Source organism: Ranitomeya variabilis, chromosome 6, assembly GCF_051348905.1.
Source record: "Ranitomeya variabilis isolate aRanVar5 chromosome 6, aRanVar5.hap1, whole genome shotgun sequence".
Lineage (NCBI taxonomy): Eukaryota > Metazoa > Chordata > Amphibia > Anura > Dendrobatidae > Ranitomeya > Ranitomeya variabilis.
The window spans coordinates 32909669-32933232 of NC_135237.1; the positions used below are offsets into that span (position 1 = coordinate 32909669).

The 23564-nt window shown below is 44.3% G+C and overlaps 1 protein-coding gene across 1 annotated transcript in view; it reads right to left on the reverse strand.

Annotated features, from left to right (window-relative positions):
- The window catches only part of VPS50 (VPS50 subunit of EARP/GARPII complex), a 200729-nt gene that overhangs the window by 15794 nt on the left and 161371 nt on the right, over nucleotides 1–23564 (reverse strand). The window contains exons 18-23 of the mRNA XM_077268173.1: nucleotides 13634–13810; nucleotides 11014–11132; nucleotides 9874–9980; nucleotides 7747–7868; nucleotides 7230–7310; nucleotides 5008–5156 (exon numbers count right to left, since the gene is read on the reverse strand). Coding sequence (XP_077124288.1) covers nucleotides 5008–5156; nucleotides 7230–7310; nucleotides 7747–7868; nucleotides 9874–9980; nucleotides 11014–11132; nucleotides 13634–13810 — 755 coding nt within the window. The remainder of the gene's footprint in view (nucleotides 1–5007; nucleotides 5157–7229; nucleotides 7311–7746; nucleotides 7869–9873; nucleotides 9981–11013; nucleotides 11133–13633; nucleotides 13811–23564) is intronic.

Below are 23564 nucleotides of genomic sequence, written 5' to 3' on the forward strand. Positions count from 1 at the left end.
GTCGGGCTGACAACTCTTCATTACTAAGCCTAGAGCTAGGTGTCAATGACAGCTGCTGACACTAAGCCCTAATCCCATTACGCTGATGCTAGTGCATCAGCATGAAAAAGGTGGTGTTGAACCAAGAAATTACATCAATTTTTTTTTTCTAAATATCTTTAATTAGCTCAAAAAAGCCTTCATTGCTGTACAAATACGCGGCAAAACGGCACAAAAAATGCAGCAAAAACGCCCGTTTTTGCCATAGCGTTTTTCCTACGAAGAGATGCAGAAATCTTGCAGAAATTTCTGCAAGAAAATACTCAACGTGCGCACATAGCCATTGAGTGAGAAAGTGAACTTGCCCATAAAGAAATGGGCACCTCTGACCGGGTAGCGGATACGTGTAACCCCAGTCTCATGTTTGGTGCATGCACCTATAATATGACAGTTCTAAGGAATTTTGCTTAATTTCTTAGATTTGTCTTTGTGTACCAAGCGGAGTCATCGTGACAACTTCAGCACTATTTGGGCCCCATCCGGCCACTACAAGGTACATCATAAGGCTATGTGCACACGATGCGGATTTGCTGCGGATCCGCAGCAGATCCGCACTGTGATGTACAGTACAATGTTAGTAAATGGGGAAAAAAAAAAAAGCTGTGCAGATGGTGCGGAAAAATCAGTGCGGAATTGTTGCGGATTTCAAAGAAGTGCATGTCACTTCTTTTGTGCGGATCTGCAGCGTTTCGGCACCCCTCCACGTTAAAAATCCGCACTGGCAGAAACCACTGAAAATCCGCACAAAAACCACGCAAAATCCGCATAAAAACGGCGGCAAATCCACGGCTGAGGATTCTGCCAGGAGATGTGGATTTTGTGCAGAAAATTCTGCACCCCTTTTACTACGTGTGCACATAGCCTAAGAGGGTACACATCAACAGATGGCACTGCGTGGAGAATCCCCCAACCCAAGACCGTTCTTGGCCATGACTAAGAGGCTGCAATACTTTTTAGAAATCAATGGACCTTTAATTGTTGTTTCGCCACCTTCACTAGGATGGGCTGTTTGATCGGCGGTCCTAGGCGGAGCTGTATGCACAGATGCACCGCTGAGTCTCTGGGGGGGTCTCACCCATGCATGGTTCATTAAGACACTCTAGGAAATTCCTGATAACTTTTGTACTTGTTTATTTTTTATGCAAAAATAGATAAAAGTTGTAAGTAAAATATGTGGGAAAAAAAGTTACAAAGAAATTAATATAAAGTTATTTACATCTTCATCTAAAACATTCTAGTCGCCACATGTTACAGCTAATGAACAATGGCACCATGGGGGGCTGGTTTCTACCTTTTATAACCCAACATAGATAACTACAGACATATTTTTGACACTGAAATCTGCTCATCTGCCGAGTTCCGAAATTTCACTCTATTAAGCCAAGTCATCCTGGCGCAAGAATAAGATTTACCCGATGCCAGAAATCTGAAGTGCAGCGAGAGGGGGCGAGGGAAGCAATAAGAAAATAAATAAAAATAGCAATAAAAAGGCAAATAAAAAGAGAAAAAGATCATAAAATGTCCTTTAACCTGATCATGACCAAGCGCTATAAATGTTCGGAGCTTTGTCAGGCGCATTAATTCCACACTATTCTAAATTTATGGGGTGGAATTAAAAGGGTTATTCATCTTCTACAACATTTTTAACCGAAATTCATGTATTTGTATTTTTTTTTTGCAATAGAGTTGTATAAATAATTTTACATTTCCAGACTCTTTATTTCCCTGTTCATTCTTCTATTGAATTGTCAGAAAGAGCTCACTGACAGATTCTCAGTTAACTCATTCAGCAACCAGCAATGGAAAATTCAATACAGAGGCTACAGAAGGCAAAGGGAGCTGGATTCTTAATGCAACCCATTTGGAACAACAATTTTTAGCAGCAATTCCATGGTTTTAAATAAAACAAAACATAATTTAAAAAAAAGTGATGAAAAGAAGCTTCCGGCACACAAGGATTAGCTCTGCCATTGAAGAGAGTCCCTATAAGGGACCATTCTCTCAGTAACTAGCGCTCCTACAGGTGCTCAAGTCAAACAAAAAGGCAAAGTTTATATATATATATATATATATATATATATATATATATATATATATATATATATATATATATATATATATATATATATATATATATATATTTTTTTTTTTGTTATTTATTTATTTATTTTTTCCATGTATTATATTTTAATTTATATATTGATTTTCCATTCCTTCAAAATCTTTAAAGCTGGAGGAAAATAGCAAACATTTCCACATATACATTTTATTGAACATTAATTCCATTTAATACTCAAAAACTAAAACATGCCTGAAAAATGTGTTCAGATTACTTGTACAACATAGTAAAAAATATTTAATATTTACATAAAATTATAAAAATTGTACAGTAACTTATATGTTGCCTCTAATACTGCCAAAAAATTCCCCAATTTTTTCCCGCACAAAATAAAGTCTCATACGGCTACATGCAAAAAATTGCTGAAATGCTTAAATGCTGAGAGAAAAAGACAGAAAAAAGGAAATTGTCCAGGAAACAGCGCCACCATTGACCAAAGAGTCTGGTATTGCAATTAGTCCAAGTAAAGTGAATGGAACGGATCTGCCATACCACACACCACTCAGTCAGGGGTGGCTCGGTTTATGAAAGCAAGTAGTCATGCGCTTCTGTTCCTGGACAAGAGCTTTAAAGGCAAATGTGATAATAGCTGTGTAATACGGATATTAAAATAAGCATGATAATTAAGAGTGATCATAAGTCCAAATGTGTTCAATCCTTATTCATTCAACCCAAATGACAGCTGCAGCTTGTACTGAGCAGAGCGAGATTTCAGCAGTAGCAGTGAAGGACACTGAGTACCAGATAATCAAACTTGAAGAATATAGTCTCGCTAGCAGGAGGACAGATGGGCACTGAGGAGCTATCAGCAGCAGCAGAGAGGAGGGACACTGATGAGATGATATTCAGGCTAGGTTTGCAGACATTCAGCAGCAGAGAGGAGGGACACTGAGGAGATGATATTCAGGCTAGGTTGACAGACATTCAGCAGCAGGGAGGAGGGACACTGAGGAGATGATATTCAGGCTAGGTTGACAGACATTCAGCAGCAGGGAGGAGGGACACTGAGGAGATGATAATCAGGCTAGGTTGGCAGGCATTCAGCAGCAGGGAGGAGGGACACTGAGGAGATGATAATCAGGCTAGGTTGGCAGACATTCAGCAGTAGAGAGGAGAGACACTGAGGATATGATAATTACGCTAGGTTGGCAGATATTCAGCAGCAGAAAGGAGGGACACTGAGGAGATGATAATCAGGCTAGGTTGGCAGACATTCAGCAGCAGGGAGGAGGGACACTGAAGAGATGATATTCAGGCTAGGTTGGCAGGCATTCAGCAGCAGAAAGGAGGGACACAGAGGAGATGATAATCAGGCTAGGTTGGCAGACATTCAGCAGCAGAGGAGGGACACAGAGGAGATGATAATCAGGCTAGGTTGGCAGACATTCAGCAGCAGAGAGGAGGGACACAGAGGAGATGATAATCAGGCTAGGTTGGGAGACATTCAGCAGGAGGGACACTGAGGAGATGATATTCAGGCTAGGTTGGCAGGCATTCAGCAGCAGAAAGGAGGGACACTGAAGAGATGATATTCAGGCTAGGTTGGCAGGCATTCAGCAGCAGGGAGGAGGGACACTGAAGAGATGATATTCAGGCTAGGTTGGCAGGCATTCAGCAGCAGAAAGGAGGGACACTGAAGAGATGATATTCAGGCTAGGTTGGCAGGCATTCAGCAGCAGAAAGGAGGGACACTGAAGAGATGATATTCAGGCTAGGTTGGCAGGCATTCAGCAGCAGAAAGGAGGGACACTGAGGAGATGATAATCAGGCTAGGTTGGCAGACATTCAGCAGCAGAGAGGAGGGACACAGAGGAGATGATAATCAGGCTAGGTTGGCAGACATTCAGCAGCAGAGAGGAGGGACACTGAGGAGATGATAATCAGGCTAGGTTGGCAGACATTCAGCAGCAGAGAGGAGGGACACTGAGGAGATGATATTCAGGCTAGGTTGGCAGGCATTCAGCAGCAGAAAGGAGGGACACTGAAGAGAAGATATTCAGGCTAGGTTGGCAGGCATTCAGCAGCAGAAAGGAGGGACACTGAAGAGATGATATTCAGGCTAGGTTGGCAGGCATTCAGCAGCAGAAAGGAGGGACACAGAGGAGATGATAATCAGGCTAGGTTGGCAGACATTCAGCAGCAGAGAGGAGGGACACAGAGGAGATGATAATCAGGCTAGGTTGGCAGACATTCAGCAGCAGAGAGGAGGGACACTGAGATGATAATCAGGCTAGGTTGGCAGACATTCAGCAGCAGGGAGGAGGGACACTGAAGAGATGATATTCAGGCTAGGTTGGCAGGCATTCAGCAGCAGAAAGGAGGGACACTGAGGAGATGATATTCAGGCTAGGTTGGCAGACATTCACCAGCAGGGAGGAGGGACCCTGAGGAGATGACAATCAGATTATGTGGTTAGAGACTTAGCAGCAGCAGAGCAGACAGGCACTGAGGAGCTGTGAGGATAGGTGGGCAGAGTTTCATCAGCAGCAGGGAGGAAGAGGATGGCACTAATCTCAATTAGGTAATGTGAATGTAGATTCAGCAGCGGGGAGGACAGACACTGAGGGGCTATCGATTATGCTAAGTTGGCAAAGATTTAGCAGCAGCAGATAGAAGGTACACAAATGAGCTGTCAAACAAACTAGTTCAGCAGAGATTGAACATATACTTTCAAAAAGGACTGTACAGCCATTCTGACATGGATTTCCAAAGTAAGTACACTGGCCTCATCAGGTATGAAGGTGCTAATTAAAAACGTATGTGGCTTGGAGTGTGAAATCTGGTGACAGATCCGCTTTAATGTACAGAGACAGAATAAAAAATACTATATAACTACGGTATATACTTACAGGGACTCGGTAGCGACGACTCTCTGGGCGAGTCCATACAGGGTGTTGCTATCCGTCAGAACCACCATGTGGCTCAGGTGTGGACTTGGGACCTTCTCCTTTCTTTCTTCTCCTGGCGCTAGGGATCCCACATTTTCACTGGCCACTTCCTACAATCATACATTACAACGTGTGTTAGAAGCATTTTATTAGACGGCGTTCTGGTTCTGGTTCTATCGAGTAGCATTATATTTAATTAGGGAAATCAAGTTTCTTCTTCAACTTCCATCAATCTGTCATCTGCCATTTCTTGCACCCCCCCTAAATAGTGTAGAAAGCTACCCTGCACAGCAAATAGTGACATGGTAAATAGCAGATGGGGAGGAGGGAGATGAAGCTGCAGCTCTTCTCAGCATCTTTCTGTGAAGCCTACTGCTGTGAGGGAGAAAGGGAGCTGAGGTCTTGGCCTTTTTTTCTCATGGCCCTAAGAATTTTCCCCTGAGAGCAATTGCCCCTGTGCCCCTTCAGTACACCCACACTACGCCACTGTCTGTGTAATGTCTGAACAGCCAGAAATGACAAGAATGATCATGGCAGCAGGAGGAGCTCCGTGCAGAGAACAGGGATGGTTGGGATTGTTGCCGCTGCTATTACTATGCAATGGGTTCATCCCTGAGCAGACGCCATACACCCGCACATCACATGTGGAGAGTGGGTGACAGAGGACTTGTCCACTCTCTTCATACCCTATTTAATAAATATGGAAATTCCCCTAAAAGTTACACATTTGTATCACCTTTCCCTAGATTTCTGTATTAGGCTAGGGTCACATTGCGTTAGGGCAATCCGTTTAGCGCTAAGCGCTAGCGGATTGCGCTAACGCAATGTCTTTTTCGGGGTTGCGTTAAATGTCCCCGCTAGCGCAGATCCCCGATCTGCGAGAGCGGGGAACGGACCTCGGGCGCGCCGCGGACGCTGCAAGCAGCGTCCGAGGCGCGTTACAAAAGACCGGCACATCGCTAGCGCGTGCCGAAAATGACACGCGCTAGCAATGCGCTTTAACATTGCGGGCAATGGGAGAGCTAACGGACGCGGTGCACGGCGTTAATTTCCCCGTGCAACGCTGTCCGTTAGCGCTCAGCCATAAACGCAATGTGACCCTAGTCTTATACTGTTCTCCTCTGTTATTCCGCTTGGAAGTTGATGAATAAATTGACAACTGAGTGCTATTATTTCCATTCTTAAAAATAGAAATAGGCTGTCAATTGTTTCATTAATTTTCAGGAGATTTAACAGGGGAACCGCACAAAGCAAAGATAAGATGCTCCTACACTAACATTTTGTGGGGAATGCAGTAGGGGTCTGCTGGCGGCGTACCGTGCAGGAGGTGTCTGCTGGCGGCGCACCGCACAGGAGGTGTCTGCTGGTGGTGCACCGCGCAGGAGGTGTCTGCTGGCGGCGCACCGCGCAGGAGGTGTCTGCTGGCGGCGCACCGCGCAGGAGGTGTCTGCTGGCGGCGCACCGCGCAGGAGGTGTCTGCTGGTGGCGATACAGATACAGACTTATCTAGCAGCACCCCTACAAATCATTGGGGATATCTAAAAGTCCAAGGGAACAACAATGGTCTGCTCGGTTATTAACTGAGGTGACCTGTCTGATGGTGTGGGGGTAAGATACTAGGGCTTCACATGTGGCTCTTTTTAAGAGATTGTTGTTCCCTTGGACTTAAGTCTGTATGTTACTTGCACATTTAATATGATATTGTAACATTAAGCTCATCCAAATTGTTGAACTGATAGGGGACACAACATGCTTATATCATCTGACCCGCACCATTTTGTATGTGGTCACACTTGTTTGTATTTACATATTTGATATTTAATATAGACTATGCAATGTTTTTCTTGAGCATTTAACTCATGTATTGTATGGACCCTTACCTCCCTTTTGTCTATGGGAGTTTTTTAAGTGTTTTTAAATCACAGTTTTTGTGTGGTGTTGTTTAAATAAAAATTGTTAGGAGGCACCATGCAGAGATGTCTGTGGCATCAGTGTCTTGCACACGCTTGGAGCGCTATATATATAGGTTATAGGTTTCTTAAGACACAAGTACCATTGGTCCCATCTGTGAAACCTCCCATCCCCACAGCAAAGACACCAGTTGCGATCCCGTTCTGCCCCCATCCTGTACCTGCCCTGTGGACATGGATAATCCACCGTTACAGCTTAGACCCAACTCTCACCATATCAATAAGACTTTCCTGAATCCTGTTCAGTGTGGTCCGGAGTCGGCTGCTGCTTAGACCAAGTCCAGTGGATTCGTACTGCGGAGGAAAGACAAAATATCAGTAATGTGATCGACCGAGGAGAACAGGACTTCAATACGGTAGAGCAATTTATTTTGGGGGGTCCTTTAGCTCTCATGAGCTGCAAGTGCATTCACTAGGTAACCATGTAACCATGTAACCATGAGCCCGCTCTACCACCTTAGTACTACCTTCTAGGGGGCACAGTCCTGATACTCCATGGCCAGTGCCCCTCTGGCTATTACTTCTCAAATAACAGGATTTTGAAGGACCCCCATCCCGCTGAAATGCTCTTTTCTGGGGAGTTAATGGTGGTCTTTGACACTAGCCATGGATTGGAAGGAGCGTGAGTTTGGGTCCTATTCACACTGTAACAAACTACTGATATATTGTCTTTCCTGCACCTTTAGAATGGAATAGCTGTGACTGGGAAGTCTCGAGCTCCACTACTTACTGCATCATTTCTCCCGAAAAATGTGTATACGGCGTAAAGGTAGTAATCGAAAAGCTGCGACATGCAGTGGATGACGTCAAAGGCGATGGGCTTCAGTATAGTCATCATCTGCAGGTATTTTCCTGCACAAAAAGAAGAAAAAAAATTCCTTTGATTAATCATATGTCTTTTCTCCACAAACAGCGCCACCTTACTCTACAGGTTGAATCTGGAATTGCAACTCAGCATCACTCAAAGGAATACCAGACAAGCCCAATGGAGAAGCCACTTCTAATCCTGAATGACCCCTTTATATTCAGATTACAATATGCAACCGAAGTCTGATGTCGAAGCATTAGGACTTAGCAATTCCACTGATCCTTAGTGTGGGGAAGCGGTGACCCACCTGAAATAACGCCACAAAAATCTGAAATAATTTTTCATTTTCCTTCTAAATGTAAAATTAAGCAACTTTTTAAATGGTCTTCATTAGAGTTGGTCGACCACTTTGTTGCTGCAGAGTGAGGCCTTTATTTAGCTGAGTGATATGCAAAATTGGTTACAAATCCATCAGAGCTCTTGATCCTAGTCCTGATCTCTCCCTTTGCCCTCCTCCCTTTACTCAGTGTTAGAAAAAGCAGTAGGGAAGGGGTTGTAAAGATTTGCAGTGTGGAAAAGGGGAAAAGCGTGTACAGTCTCAGGGAGGGCAGACAACGTATGCTGTAGATAAAGAGGAAAGCATGTGAAGAGAAAATAAGTGCAGGATTGCAGCTGTGCGGATATGTGCAGCCTGTATTATTGGGAGAAGCACTCCCTCAAGAGAAAAAAAAAGAAGCTTGGATCAGGCAGCGAATTGATGGTGGGTGCAGGGTTATACAGAGCAGTTAACTAGGAGGCACGAGAAACCTAGTCCTGTAGTGATAATCTCCTGCTGATATAACAATGATTTTATTGAAACAGCTACACACAGCCTAACAAGTGAACCATTGCTGGAATCAGGGTCTCTGCCCCTAAATTAAGATGCTTTCAGATTACATATCAAAACCTACTGAATGATTTCCTTTCCTGGTGGTCGAACGCATCCAGAACATTATGTGGTATTATCTATACCTATGCAGGGGGTCAGAATTAGAAAAATTAAAGCTTTGGGTGCTATAAAGACATATTGAAAAATAAATCAAACATTTATTTTCATAAAATTGTATAAAATAAAAGAAAAAGCTCATGTAAAAAGACTATCACCAGGTCAGAAGTGAACAGATTTTGTTATTCCCACTGCTTCCCTAAATACTCTTTTTAAGCTGCAATTTGGTTCCAGAGAAACGAGTCTTTTTAGTGCTAATTTTATGGTTTTTGCTAAAGGGGCGTGGCTCAAAAGATAATTATGTTAAACATCCTAAAGACACGCCCCCGAGGAACAGGTGAGAAATAAAAAGGCCCATATTTCTGGAATCATAAGACAGAATGTAAGAAAGAAAAAAAAAAAAAGAATATTCAGGGGAGCAGTGGGAATTATATATAAGCAAAAGCTGCTGCTTCTGACCTAGTGGCAGGTCCACTTTAAGAGATTTATGAGAAAGTTCTACAGTACTTATATCCTTACACAGCAAGTGTCAGCTGGGTAATGTAAGGGATATATTAGATTATTCCTGCCTGAGGCTCCCGTCTACGTGAGCGGATATATTTATAGACGCAGAAAACGAATCGCTGATTATTGCTAATTACTATCTATATGTGACATCCTCGTAATCTGCCATCAAGATGAATTTAATCAGCCTAATAGTACTTAAAGCCCTGAAGAGAGAGAAAACAATGTTTGCAAATCTCCTGCGAAGGTTTAATATAAATCGAATATGGATACAAATTTCCATAAAGCGCAGAATGAGAATTAGAAATATTACTAAAAATAACTAATACCAACATAAACAATATAAAAAGTGGGGAGTTGATAAAAAACAAACAAAAAAAAAACAACTAATTCCGATTCCGGAATGCCCGGAGTCCATCACTTGTCGCCAGTAACAACCGGAACAGGACGGAACACGAATTTCAAATTTCAAATTCAAATTGGAGGTGACGGCGTGCGTCAGATAACGGACCAATAGGGGGCGGCGCAGGAGAAAATCAACCCGGAGAGCCACGACTTACCCACGAGCCGTATTACGTTCAGCGTGGTGTTGGTCAGGATTGGCGCGTTCACCTTGTTCAGGCTGTAATCCGATCTCTTCCGACTCCTAAGGGTCTCCCTAGAAACACTTCATTAAGACAAGATAAAAAAAAAGCCCTTATAAGACATCAGGACCTGTACAAAGGTTCTCCTGAGACCGAATATCTCCGAAATTGCAGGTCATTAAAGGTGGCTACTTTTTATTTTTTATAAATACAGCGCCACCCCTGCTACCAGTTGAGTTTCAGTACTGCAGCTCTGCACCATTTACTTTAATAGAGCAGAGCAGCAAAGATGCATACAACCTGGAAACAAGAGTGGCGCTATTTTTCTAAGAATGCACTAATGTTTATCCTTTAAAGGGTTATTCCCCAAAAAAAGGCAAGTTACTCTATAACTACGAGATATGGAAAAACGAGCTGATTTCTGGTGGTCCAATCATTGGGACCTACAGGGATCTTGAGCTTAGGGTTCCAAAACACTAACCCTGTGTATCGGCAAAAATGTGATTTTTATTAATAACTCAAAATTTAATTTAAATTTAGCCTTTTGTTTTATAATTAAAAAAATAGAAATCTTGTAATTCTCATACAGGGGATTTTTTAGCCTAATTTCCTGTTGTTTCTGGTGTTCCACAAGTACATTAGTAGTAATGAACTGACCCGGACCTTACTGTTCGTATTGAAGCATCTAATGAGCGTGTGCATAAGTCATTGTGAATGAAGGGGAAGAAGGTGAGCTGTGAAATCTACTATAGTCGTACGGAGATCCTGTGTTATCAGTTGTGTATTGAGGTGACCTGTCATTCTAATCCAGTCTCTGATGGTAAGGAGCCTGCTGAAAACTCTTCCCTAAAGGAGCGGAAGCATAAGACTAAAAATAATCCCATATAAGACTAAAAATTATCCCAAGTGGCCAGTTGAAAATTTGCAAGATTACTTATTTAGGTGTTTAACTAAACTAATCGTAATGTGAAATTTTTTTAAAAAAATTATAATACACGGAAAACTGAAACTGGATATAAACAATAGGTCATTATCCGACAACACCTTAACTCTATAACGATATCCTAAGTTTTCCTATGAATGGGCGGCGGGTCACACATTATGGGGTGCCGTCACCTTTTTGAAGGTACGTCTCCAGTCTGCTCATCCACATAATCCCTCTTCAGTTCCTCGGGGACGTCGCTGTCGCTGTCGTACTCCTGATAAGCGCTTTTCTCCAGCTCGTCGGATTCATACTGTGAAGGAAGAAGTCACGGCTGGTTGTAGCACACGGCTGCGGCGGCGCTCATTTATCCGCAGGGAAGACACAACTGTTTACAACTGCGTCTGAGAAAGACATAAGCGCCCGCTCCACAGTCCTGACACCCGCGAGCATCACTTCTGTAATGTGCCCCCCACGCTGAGCTCTGCAGCAGACCCCCAGACAAATGGATTTATACGATCTGTAGCCAACCAGTGACGAGGAAACGAAGGAACACAATAAAAGGACAAGCACTGCCGGAGTCTCCGCACACGAGAGATGATGTATGATGGTCTCCTGAGCAGAAGGAAACTCCTGTCCACACAGCACATAGCCTGTGTCACATCTATGTATTTATATATATAGCGCTCATACTTTCCAGTGCATGTCACTCCCAAAGCTATCCATTTATGTCTCTTATCATCAGCTCAAAACTACCGTAACATCTGTCTCCGCACATCTTTATAGTTCATATATCATTCGCCCATCTCTGTATGTATCTATATCTCTCATAACTTCTATAGCATATACATCCATCTCCTATCCATCCATCACCCATCCATCAACAACCCATCCATCCATCACCCATCCATCCATCTCCCATCCATCCATCTTCCATCAATCCATCCATCTCCCATCCATCCATCATCCATCCATATCCCATCCATCCATCCATCATCCATCCGTCATCCATCAATCCATCTCTCATCCATCCATCTCCCATCCATCCATCAACCATCCGTCATCCATCCATTTCCCATCCATCTCCCATCCATCCATCCATCTCCCATCCATCCATCTCCCATCCATCCATCCATCCATCACCCATCCATCCATCCATCTCCCATCCATCCATCACCCATCCATCTATCACCCATCCATCCATCTCCCATCCATCCATCTCTCATCCATCCGTCATCCATCAATCCATCCAACATCCATCCATCACCCATCCATCCATTACCCATCCATCTCCCATCCATCTGTCATCCATCCATTTCCCATCCATTCACCTCCCATCCATCTGTCATCTATCCATCTCTCAGCCATCATCCATCTCCAAGTCATCCATACATCCTTCATCCATATTACATCCAACCATCTCCCAACCATACATCTATCTCCCATCCATCATCCATACATATACCATCCATCTCCCATCCATCCATATCCCATTTATTAATTCATCCCATCATTCATTCATCCATCCATCTTCCGACACTAACGATCTGTGCAGACATGCAGAGCCAGGGTATCAATTTAAGCAGCGCTGTCAATAAACCTAATGAGAGGTGATCACCAAGTTCAATTTAAAGGGCAAAATAGTGCACTGAGCACCTGTCCACACCAGGGGGCATCGGAGACAAATAAAAAAGGGAAACTCAACACTGCAGGTTTGAGTGCTACAGAGGCTAAAGGTACCTTCACACGAAGCGACGCTGCAGCGATAGCGACAACGATGCCGATCGCTGCAGCGTCACTGTTTGATCGCTGGAGAGCTGTCACATAGACCGCTCTCCAGCGACCAACGATGCCGAGGTCCCCGGGTAACCAGGGTAAACATTGGGTTACTAAGCGCAGGGCCGCGCTTAGTAACCCGATGTTTACCCTGGTTACCAGCGTAAAAGTAAAAAAAAACAAACAGTACATGCTCACCTGCGCGTCCCCCAGCGTCTGCTTCCTGACACTGACTGAGCTCCGGCCCTAACAGCACAGCGGTGATGTCACCGCTGTGCTTTCACTTTCACTTTAGGGCCGGCGCTCAGTAAGTGTCAGGAAGCAGACGGCGGGGGACGCGAAGGTGAGCATGTACTGTTTGTTTTTTTTACTTTTACGCTGGTAACCAGGGTAAACATCGGGTTACTAAGCGCGGCCCTGCGCTTGGTAACCCGATGTTTACCCTGGTTACCAGTGTAAAACATCGCTGGTATCGTTGCTTTTGCTTTCAAACACAACGATACACAGCGATCGGACGACCAAATAAAGTTCTGGACTTTATTCAGCGACCAGCGACATCACAGCAGGATCCTGATCACTGCTGCCTGTCAAACTAAACGATATCGCTAGCGAGGACGCTGCAACGTCACGGATCGCTAGCGATGTCGTTTCGTGTGAAGGTACCTTAAGCCCCCTACTGCACTGAGTAAGTAGCTTAAATCCCATTTTGAAGGTGTCACATTCCCTTTATTATTCTCACATGGATACATAATTACTGAAGATAGAAAGATATTTTTGAGATTCTGTGTAACCTGTTTTAGGGTGGTAATTTTGAGCTAGTGAAGGGAGATCCCCAGATCTGAGCACTCTTGACTAACTTAGGAGAGGAACACAGAGCCATGTGCAGCTCTGGGGCCGCAGTCTCACAGCCATACGCCCACAACAATAAAAAATCATTGAGATTGGTGAGACGCCCAGCAGTGGGAATAGGCCACCCCCTGCCAACCCACACCCCCGAGCTTTCCCAAAATTATCAGTGTATCAAAAGGGAGATCTCACCCCATTTGCAGCCAGAACATCCTCTGTTTCATCATCTTTCAGAACAGGTTGTATCTCAAAAGGATTCCCTCCGCTGGTGTACTGCTCAAACAATGAGACAGCTGCGGAGTCCGCTGAAGAGGCCTGCTTACTCGGAGACATGGACGGAGAGCGAGACTGTCCCAAACACTTAAACTCCTGAGGGTGAAAAATAAAAAAGTTACGCAGGACTTGCTTCACTTCAGCAGAGCTGCACTCCATTCTGCTGGTGCAGTCACTGTGTACATACATTACATTACTGATCCTGAGTTACATCCTGTATTATACTCCAGAGCTGCACTCACTATTCTGCTGGTGCAGTCACTGTGTACATACATTACATTACTGATCCTGAGTTACATCCTGTATTATACTCCAGAGCTGCACTCACTATTCTGCTGGTGCAGTCACTGTGTACATACATTACATTACTGATCCTGAGTTACATCATGTATTATACTCCAGAGCTGCACTCACTATTCTGCTGGTGCAGTCACTGTCTACATACATTACATTACTGATCCTGAGTTACATCGTGTATTATACTCCAGAGCTGCACTCACTATTCTGCTGGTGCAGTCACTGTGTACATACATTACTGATCCTGAGTTACATCCTGTATTATACTCCAGAGCTGCACTCACTATTCTGCTGGTGCAGTCACTGTGTACATACATTACATTACTGATCCTGAGTTACATCCTGTATTATACCCCAGAGCTGCACTCACTATTCTGCTGGTGCAGTCACTGTGTACATACATTACATTACTGATCCTGAGTTACATCCTGTATTATACCCCAGAGCTGCACTCACTATTCTGCTGGTGCAGTCACTGTGTATATACATTACATTACTGATCCTGAGTTACATCCTGTATTATACTCCAGAGCTGCACTCACTATTCTGCTGGTGCAGTCACTGTGTACATACATTACATTACTGATCCTGAGTTACATCCTGTATTAGACCCCAGAGCTGCCCTCACTATTCTGCTGGTGCAGTTACTGTGTACATACATTACATTACTGATCCTGAGTTACATCCTGTATTATACTCCAGAGCTGCACTCACTATTCTGCTGGTGCAGTCACTGTGTACATACATTACATTACTGATCCTGAGTTACATCCTGTATTATACCCCAGAGCTGCACTCACTATTCTGCTGGTGCAGTCACTGTGTATATACATTACATTACTGATCCTGAGTTACATCCTGTATTATACTCCAGAGCTGCACTCACTATTCTGCTGGTGCAGTCACTGTCTACATACATTACATTACTGATCCTGAGTTACATCGTGTATTATACTCCAGAGCTGCACTCACTATTCTGCTGGTGCAGTCACTGTGTACATACATTACATTACTGATCCTGAGTTACATCCTGTATTATACCCCAGAGCTGCACTCACTATTCTGCTGGTGCAGTCACTGTGTACATACATTACATTACTGATCCTGAGTTACATCCTGTATTATACCCCAGAGCTGCACTCACTATTCTGCCGGTGCAGTCACTGTGTACATACATTACTGATCCTGAGTTACATCCTGTATTATACTCCAGAGCTGCACTCACTATTCTGCTGGTGCAGTCACTGTGTACATACATTACATTACTGATCCTGAGTTACATCCTGTATTATACCCCAGAGCTGCACTCACTATTCTGCTGGTGCAGTCACTGTGTACATACATTACATTACTGATCCTGAGTTACATCCTGTATTATACCCCAGAGCTGCACTCACTATTCTGCTGGTGCAGTCACTGTGTACATACATTACATTACTGATCCTGAGTTACATCCTGTGTTATACCCCAGAGCTGCACTCACTATTCTGCTGGTGCAGTCACTGTGTACATACATTACATTACTGATCCTGAGTTACATCCTGTATTATACTACAGAGCTGCACTCACTATTCTGCTGGTAGAGTCACTGTGCCCATTTTCTGCTGGCCTTAGAGCTAAAATCAGAACTATTTACTGGCTCATCATTTGTGCAGAGCTTGTTCTGCTGCATTTAATTGGCATCACACTGCTTTTTACACCAGGAACTGTACAGTAATCTCTTACAGGTTTAAATAATTTCTCCTTCAAGTTTCTTGACTGTTTCCAATAACAAAAAGCAGAATTGTGAATGAAGCTCTTGAGCAAAATTACAGACTGTGACTAAAAGATCAGTATTAATATGAGTATAAATGTACAAAATCACATGTAAAGCGCCATGGAATAAATGGCGCTATAACAATAAATAATAATAATATTTTATGTGGATAACTTTTGAATGAGCTTTAAAATGCCGTTTGAAGAAACAAATATGATCTGTTATAAATCCTATGATGCTTCAGTACATCATCAAATGGGCAGCTATAGCTCAGTACAATATCTGCCTGCTGAGACCACGCTATGATTATCCTTTCCCTTTTATAACCCCTTAAAAAAGATAATTGTACAATCAGGTAAGGCTGAAGTGTGTGTTTCCATTCTATTTGTATGGGAGGAGCTGTGCAGTCATCATCATTATCTGTGATAGGTATTTCTGCATCTTCATGCTAAGAACTTCAGTGGTACAGTCCAAGCAATTCCATCATACAAGAAGTTTTGGTGACCCCTTCATAATAGATAAAGCAAGGTATTCCCTGAGGGTCACATTTACATAATTGACAAAGTAAACAATTTTCAAATAGAAAGGAACAACTAAATAAGGTAACACTCGTGAATTCCATATTGGGGGACGACTGACAAAATACATTAAAAAAGTAAAATAAGGGGGCGTGGCCTGGAGCTCGAGCAGAGCAGACGTGGCTGACATGAGCTCCTCGGTTTTTGTTTCCTGGAGACCCCAAAACCGCACTTAAACCCCTGAGAACTCTCCAATCCGGAGCACAGGGAACCCCCTAACCGGCGCCGCCTGAAGCCTGCTCCGAGGGAGTCATTCCACGGCGAGGACGCCTGCACTGACACCCAGCGCCATACCTGGACGGCGCCATTGCTGCTCCTCCGTGGAGCCCCCTGCAGTGAAGGAGCGGCAAACGGCTGAACCCTGGAGCGGACATACCACAGAGAGGCAAGGAGGGGGATTGCGGCGCATCACAGCAGGTCCGGTGAGTCGGGGATCGTGATCAGTGCGGGGGAGGCTGCCCGTCCCCCCTGCAACCGGCGCTGGCCTGTGGTCACACAGCTCAGACCAGAGAGATCTGCTACAAAAGGAGGACTCCCGCGCTGCCCACCCCTGTCGTCCCCCTGCACTCACCGCTGCATTCCAGGCTCAGGGGAAGAGCGGAGGTCTGTGGGGAGCTGGAGCGGAGTTAGTCCTCGCTCTCCCTCCCCCTGGTCCCTCATTTTGGCGCCAAACGCCGCCATTACAGGCAGGAAGGAGCGGGAACAGCTCCTCCACAGTGACGTCACACCCCCTCCAGCCACAGCTTACCTGGAGAGCCTGCTCTGCGCCGGCAAAGCCCTGGTTTAACCCCCGAATCCTAAAAAGGGGAAGTTTTTCTGGGGAGGGGTTCTAGCTGAGCGGGGGATGGGATACGGCATGTAGTCCCACGGATCTCCTGTGTGCCCCCCTCGGCCATTTATAAGCTTATAAAATCATTAAAGTTCATGGGCAAACCCAAAAAACGCCCAGAGGTACTCCTGGACTCTGCACCCCACTCCTCAGACATGGATCGCTACTTAACCAGTAACAAGCAGCACAGAAATACCAGGTCCCAGTCCTCCATTAAGGTCTCTGGGGATCGTTCGTCCTCACAAGGCTAACTGACCCCTCACAATTCATCTGAGGAAGGTGACGACAGCAATGATCTCCTTGATGATATGAATGTGCAGGACCTTAGCAAATTAATAAGAACCCTTCCCACCAAAATAGACCTGGAGAAATTCGCCTGTAGAATAGAAAATTCCTACAAAAAGGAGCTCCATGCCTTAAAATCAGAATTTACAACAAGAGTGGAGGAGGTTGAGAAAACCCAGGATATTGTACTACAAGAACTACAAACCCACAGAGAGGTCATAACAAGTCATACACACTGAGATTGGAAGAGTTGGCAACTGGAATGGAGGATCTAGAGAACCGTAACAGGCGCAATAATATCAGGATATGTGGTTTGCCGGAGTCCATAGGCCCAGCCGAACTAGATCCCACAGTACAGAAGCTATTTCTTGAAATCTTAAGCGAAGATGGGTCGGGCTCCATAGAATTTGACCGAATCCACAGGTCCCTCGGCCCGAAACCTCAATCAGACTCCAGACCCAGGGACGTCATCTGCAGAGTACACTATTACAAAATTAAGGAATCCATTTTTGTGGAACACAGATTCTAATACTATCAGACTTGTCTAGACGGACCCTACTGTTGAGAAGAGCTCTACGTCCACTACTATCCCTACTCCAGGGAAAGGATATCCCTTATAAATGGGGTTTTCCATTTCAATTGATCGCCTTCAAAGGTGGGAAAACAGCTATCTTCTGCAACCTGGGGGACCTGCCCAATTTCCTAGGTACTTTTGAACTGCCAATGACTGCCCTACCTGACTGGCCTAGCTCTCCTCTGCTTCCTGACATTTCACCGAGATGGTCAAGGGTCCAGCGAGCTAAGCAACACAAGAAACATGATCCGTCCCCTGACCAGACCTGAGAACTCTTTCTGGATGTTCTACCTACCCTTATTGCGACTCACATTGTTCTACTACACTCTATTCAAACTCCCTACTTCTGGGCTTGATATGCTACAGGAATTAACCGAGTTTCGTTATATATCCTGACTCCACATAAGTTACATTTATTTGTCCACTATGATTGTTTAATATAATATTGGAGTCTAATTAATCTAATTCCTTTCTATACCATCTATACCTTCTGGTTAGAGTTACAGCTTAACCTAAATGGGTTTAGTTACTAAATGCTTGATGTTTGTTCTTATATAATGTTACACAACTGTTGATTTATCCTTTAAGCCGGGGGGTGCCTCGGAGACCGAGCCTCGTTTTTGGCTCCACCTCACCCAAATTGGTGCAAGCGGTGATATCTAGAGGCGCTGCCGCACCACCAAGACTTCCTTATCTAGGTGTTCACTTTCTATTCTCTCATTCTCCTTTCTTAACCTAAACTATATAGGTTCCTCTCTCCTCCTTTTCTTGGTCCTCCCCTTCCAATCCCTTACCCCACTCTCAGCCCAAACAACACACATGGACCCCCCCTGGGCCTGGTTTCGTTGTCCTCGCGGTCTGCTGTTTATCCAACACCTTGATTATGGCTAGAATTAAATTTTGCTCCTTCAATGTTAAGGGGCTCAACATACCAGAAAAAAGAAGACAGGTACTATACTCTAGCCACAAGCAACGTGTCTCAATATTATTGCTACAAGAGACTCACTTTAAGTCAGGTGTGACTCCGAATTGTACATCGTATCACTACCCCAAATGGTTCCACAGCTCCAATCCCCACTCAAAATCTAAAGGGGTGTCTATCGGCTTCCATAGATCCTTCCTCCCGGAGATCCTCGACTCCATAATTGATACAGAAGGGAGATTTATCTTTTTGAAACTGGCTTGGAGATCTCGTGAACTCATATTGGCAAATGTTTATTTCCCTAATCAGGGCCAGCACAAATTCGGCTCCACATGTAAACGGCTTCTAGAACAATTCGCTGGAGGTGCTCCAATAATCCTCGGAGGTGACTTCAATCTCCCAATGAATCCTCTGCTTGACGTGTCGTCAGGTAGGTCCTCATACCCTGTATCCTCTATCAAAAAAGTGAGGAGGCAGCTAAGTGATTTGCGGTTGATGGACGTATGGAGGGCGCTGCACCCAGGCGTGAGGGACTATAGCTTCTATTCCCCAATGTACTCTACATATAGTAGAATTGACTACTTCTTTGTCTCTCACTCCCTGCTAGATAGCAGGGTGGAGGCTGACGTGGGGTCGATCTTGAGGTCTGACCACGCACCTATCTACCTTACGGTGCAATTGGATCCCATTGTGAGATCCAGATTCTCCTGGAGATTAAACGAAAATCTCCTACAGGATCCGACCTGTGTCTCAGAAGTGAAGCGCTCCATTAACGGATTTGTGGTGGACCATGTTAACGATCCCACGCCCCCCTCGATTAAATGGGAGACTCTAAAATGTATCTTGAGAGGTGTGTTTATATCACATGGTGCTCGTCTTAAAAGAGAGCGCACCGCAGAAATTGCGGAGCTGTCTTCCCGGATTCACAACTTGAAACAAAACATAAACAGGACCTTTCCACGTCCACCCTGTCGGACCTGTCCACGGCTAGACAAAAGCTACTCACTATCCTAGATCAAAAGTCCCGGTGCTTGAGAGAAAAGATAAAGAGTCGCTTCTACCATCTGGGCAACAAAAGTGGCAAATTTTTGTCAAGGGCCCTGCACCCCCGAGGTCCCCAAACATTCATCCCATACATTAAAAACGCTGGGAATAAAAAAGTTTACAGTACACAGGACATACTCGCTAGCTTTCATGACTATTATAGCTCTCTATAACTTAAAGGGCCATTATAATGATCTCCCCTCGCACTTACTTCAAGATAAAATTAAATCGTATATCCAGTTAAATCGGCTGCCTACTGTCTCGGAGGAGTGCTTGGCGAGATTGGAGGACGATTTCTCTCTAGAGGAGATTTCCGCAGTGGTTGGGGACCTGAAGCCGGGTAAGAGCCCTGGACCTGACGGCTTCACAGCTAGCTTTTATTAACAGTTCTCAGACTTGCTGTGTACTCCGCTCCTAACCTCTTGTAACTATGTGGCATCAGGGGGGTCCTTTCCACCACAGGCCCTGGCTGCGCATATAACGGTCATCCCAAAGCCGGAGAAGGATCTTGAATTTGTAGCAGCTATCGTCCTATCTCACTTATTAATATAGATGTCAAAATCTATGCTAAAATGATAGCCAAGAGGCTAAATAGCATTTTGCCCCATCTGATTAATCAGGACCAGGTTGGTTTTGTTCCGGGAAGAGAGGCAAGGGATAATACCATAAGATCCATCTCCCTGATCGATAGGGCCAATAGAGAAGGCGATCCTATGTGTATACTTTCAATTGATGCCGAGAAGGCATTTGATAGGGTGGGATGGGAGTTCATGCACGGGGCTCTGGAGGGTATAGGGCTTAAAAAGAAGATGCTGAGAGGTATCATGGCGCTCTACGAGGCTCCCTCGGCGCAGATCAAAGTGAATGGGTCTCTGTCAAACCCTATACAAATTCGCAATGGCACTAGGCAGGGGTGTCCTCTCTCACCCTTGCTATATGTCTTAACCATGGAGCACTTAGCCAATGCGATACGCAACAATCCATCTATAAAGGGAATAGAGATTCAGTCAGAAGAACACAAACTGGCCCTGTTTGCTGACGACGTGCTTTTGTACATCACCTCCCCTATAACCACCATCCCCAATATCATCTCAGAGCTCCGGAGATTCGGGCTCCTGAGCAATTTCAAGATAAACTCTCATAAATCGGAAGTTCTAAATGTCTCTCTCTCGCCCTCCCTGGTCTCCCAATTGAGCTCATCTTTTCCGTTCAGATGGCGAACAGATTCACTTAAATACCTGGGCATTACACTGACTTCTAAATCATCACAGTTATACGACGCCAATTTCAGACCGGCCCTTCGAGGAGCGGAGTTGGATCTGGGAAGGTGGAATAAACTTCATTTATCCTGGCTAGGCAGAATAAACTCCATTAAGATGGATTTGCTGCCACGTCTCCTCTACTTTTTCCGGACTATCCCTATGGCCCTCCCACCCTCCTTTTTCTCCAGGCTTAAGGCCATGATCACACGGTATATTTGGTCTGGCAAACGCGCACGTATATCCTATCTACTCCTGAGCAGGGCTAAACAGGTGGGGGGATTGGGCCTTCCAAACTTCCAACTTTACAACTATGCATCCCTGGGTACCTGTGTTATGGACCTCTTCCATCAAGCCCACAACAAAAAATGGGTGAACTTAGAACTTAAACTCTCGGCGACCAATCCCATTACCACCATTTGGCAAAAGAAAACCGCTCATGAAAGGAGAGAGGACCTTCCCCTCCTCACAAGAAACTTAGCGCTATTCATCAAAAATGGCAGCCAAAAACTCAATATTTCCTCGATGCCCGGCCCCATGACCCCGATTATTGATAACCTAGACTTTCCGGCTGGACAGGGCAAAGCCTTCTTTTTACACAAGCACAGAGACAGTCATCCGATAGTCTATGACTATATAACCCATTCTACAATAAAACCCCTTCGGGCCTTCTTTGTTGAATCAGATCCACCTCATGGCTCATGGTTTTTATATGAACAGATCAAAAGTTTCATTAATGTGATTTCTAGACAGGCCAAAATATTTAGACCCCTCACTCCCTTTGAGTCGGCATGCCTGGGTGCGGGTCCTCCTGCGAGTTCGGTATCATTCCTGTATAGGATGTTCCAAGATCATCAGGTATCCGTGTCTGGCTCCCCTGCTTTCTTCACGAAATGGGAGAATGATTTAAACAAAATTTTATCACTAGAGGATAGATCCAAGTGTCTCCTTCATACTTTCAGATCTTCGCTGTGTGCCGACCACCAAGAGAGAAGTTACAAACTACTGTCACGGTGGTATAGATGCCCGGACAGTATCCATAGTATGTTTCCATCTATCCCAGATGTATGCTGGAGATGTTGGACAGAAAAGGGATCATATTCGCACATTTGGTGGTCTTGCCCCCCCATTCATAAATTCTGGAAGGATGTTTTTGATTTACACAACAAATTATCCTTTTGCAGGATACAGCCGACTATGGAGCTGGCCTTGTTATCGATATGCGATCTCTCCATTGCCAGATTTAAGAGAGGTTTTCTTAGACATTTCCTCACAGCCGCACGAAATCTAATACCTAGGTATTGGAAACAATCCAAATCCCCATCACGTGCTGATCTTATTTTAGAATTGAACCATATCTATAGAATGGAGCAGTTGATCGGGCAGGATACGGGAACCCTAGACAAAGTGCTGAATATATGGTCTCCATGGATCATGTTCAGAGAGACTTCAGATCTGACATCTTGGATAGGACACGGTTGATCGCGGACGAGAAGCCAGGAACCCAATTCCCCCCTCTTTGTTCCTCTCATCTTTCCCTTTTCTCTCTTCTTTCTCTTTCCTTCTCCATATTCTCTTAAACATAATCAAAGTTTAAGCTAATTCACGGTTATTACTCGATGTTAAGTTATAGCCATCTCTGTTCTTAAAATTCAGTTGATTCCATATGCTCATTCTAGGACATAAGAAATAATTGTATTACTCAAGTCTCTTCAAACCTTAATGCATTTTATTGCTAAAAATGCCTGCATCAAAAGTTTTACCCACATTTATGTCTATTAATGATTTGAACCACAATGAATATACAGGTCCTTCTCAAAAAATTAGCATATAGTGTTAAATTTCATTATTTACCATAATGTAATGATTACAATTAAACTTTCATATATTATAGATTCATTATCCACCAACTGAAATTTGTCAGGTCTTTTATTGTTTTAATACTGATGATTTTGGCCTACAACTCCTGATAACCCAAAAAACCTGTCTCAATAAATTAGCATATCAAGAAAAGGTTCTCTAAACGACCTATTACCCTAATCTTCTGAATCAACTAATTAACTCTAAACACATGCAAAAGATACCTGAGGCTTTTAAAAACTCCCTGCCTGGTTCATTACTCAAAACCCCCATCATGGGTAAGACTAGCGACCTGACAGATGTCAAGAAGGCCATCATTGACACCCTCAAGCAAGAGGGTAAGACCCAGAAAGAAATTTCTCAACAAATAGGCTGTTCCCAGAGTGCTGTATCAAGGCACCTCAATGGTAAGTCTGTTGGAAGGCAAAAATGTGGCAGAAAACGCT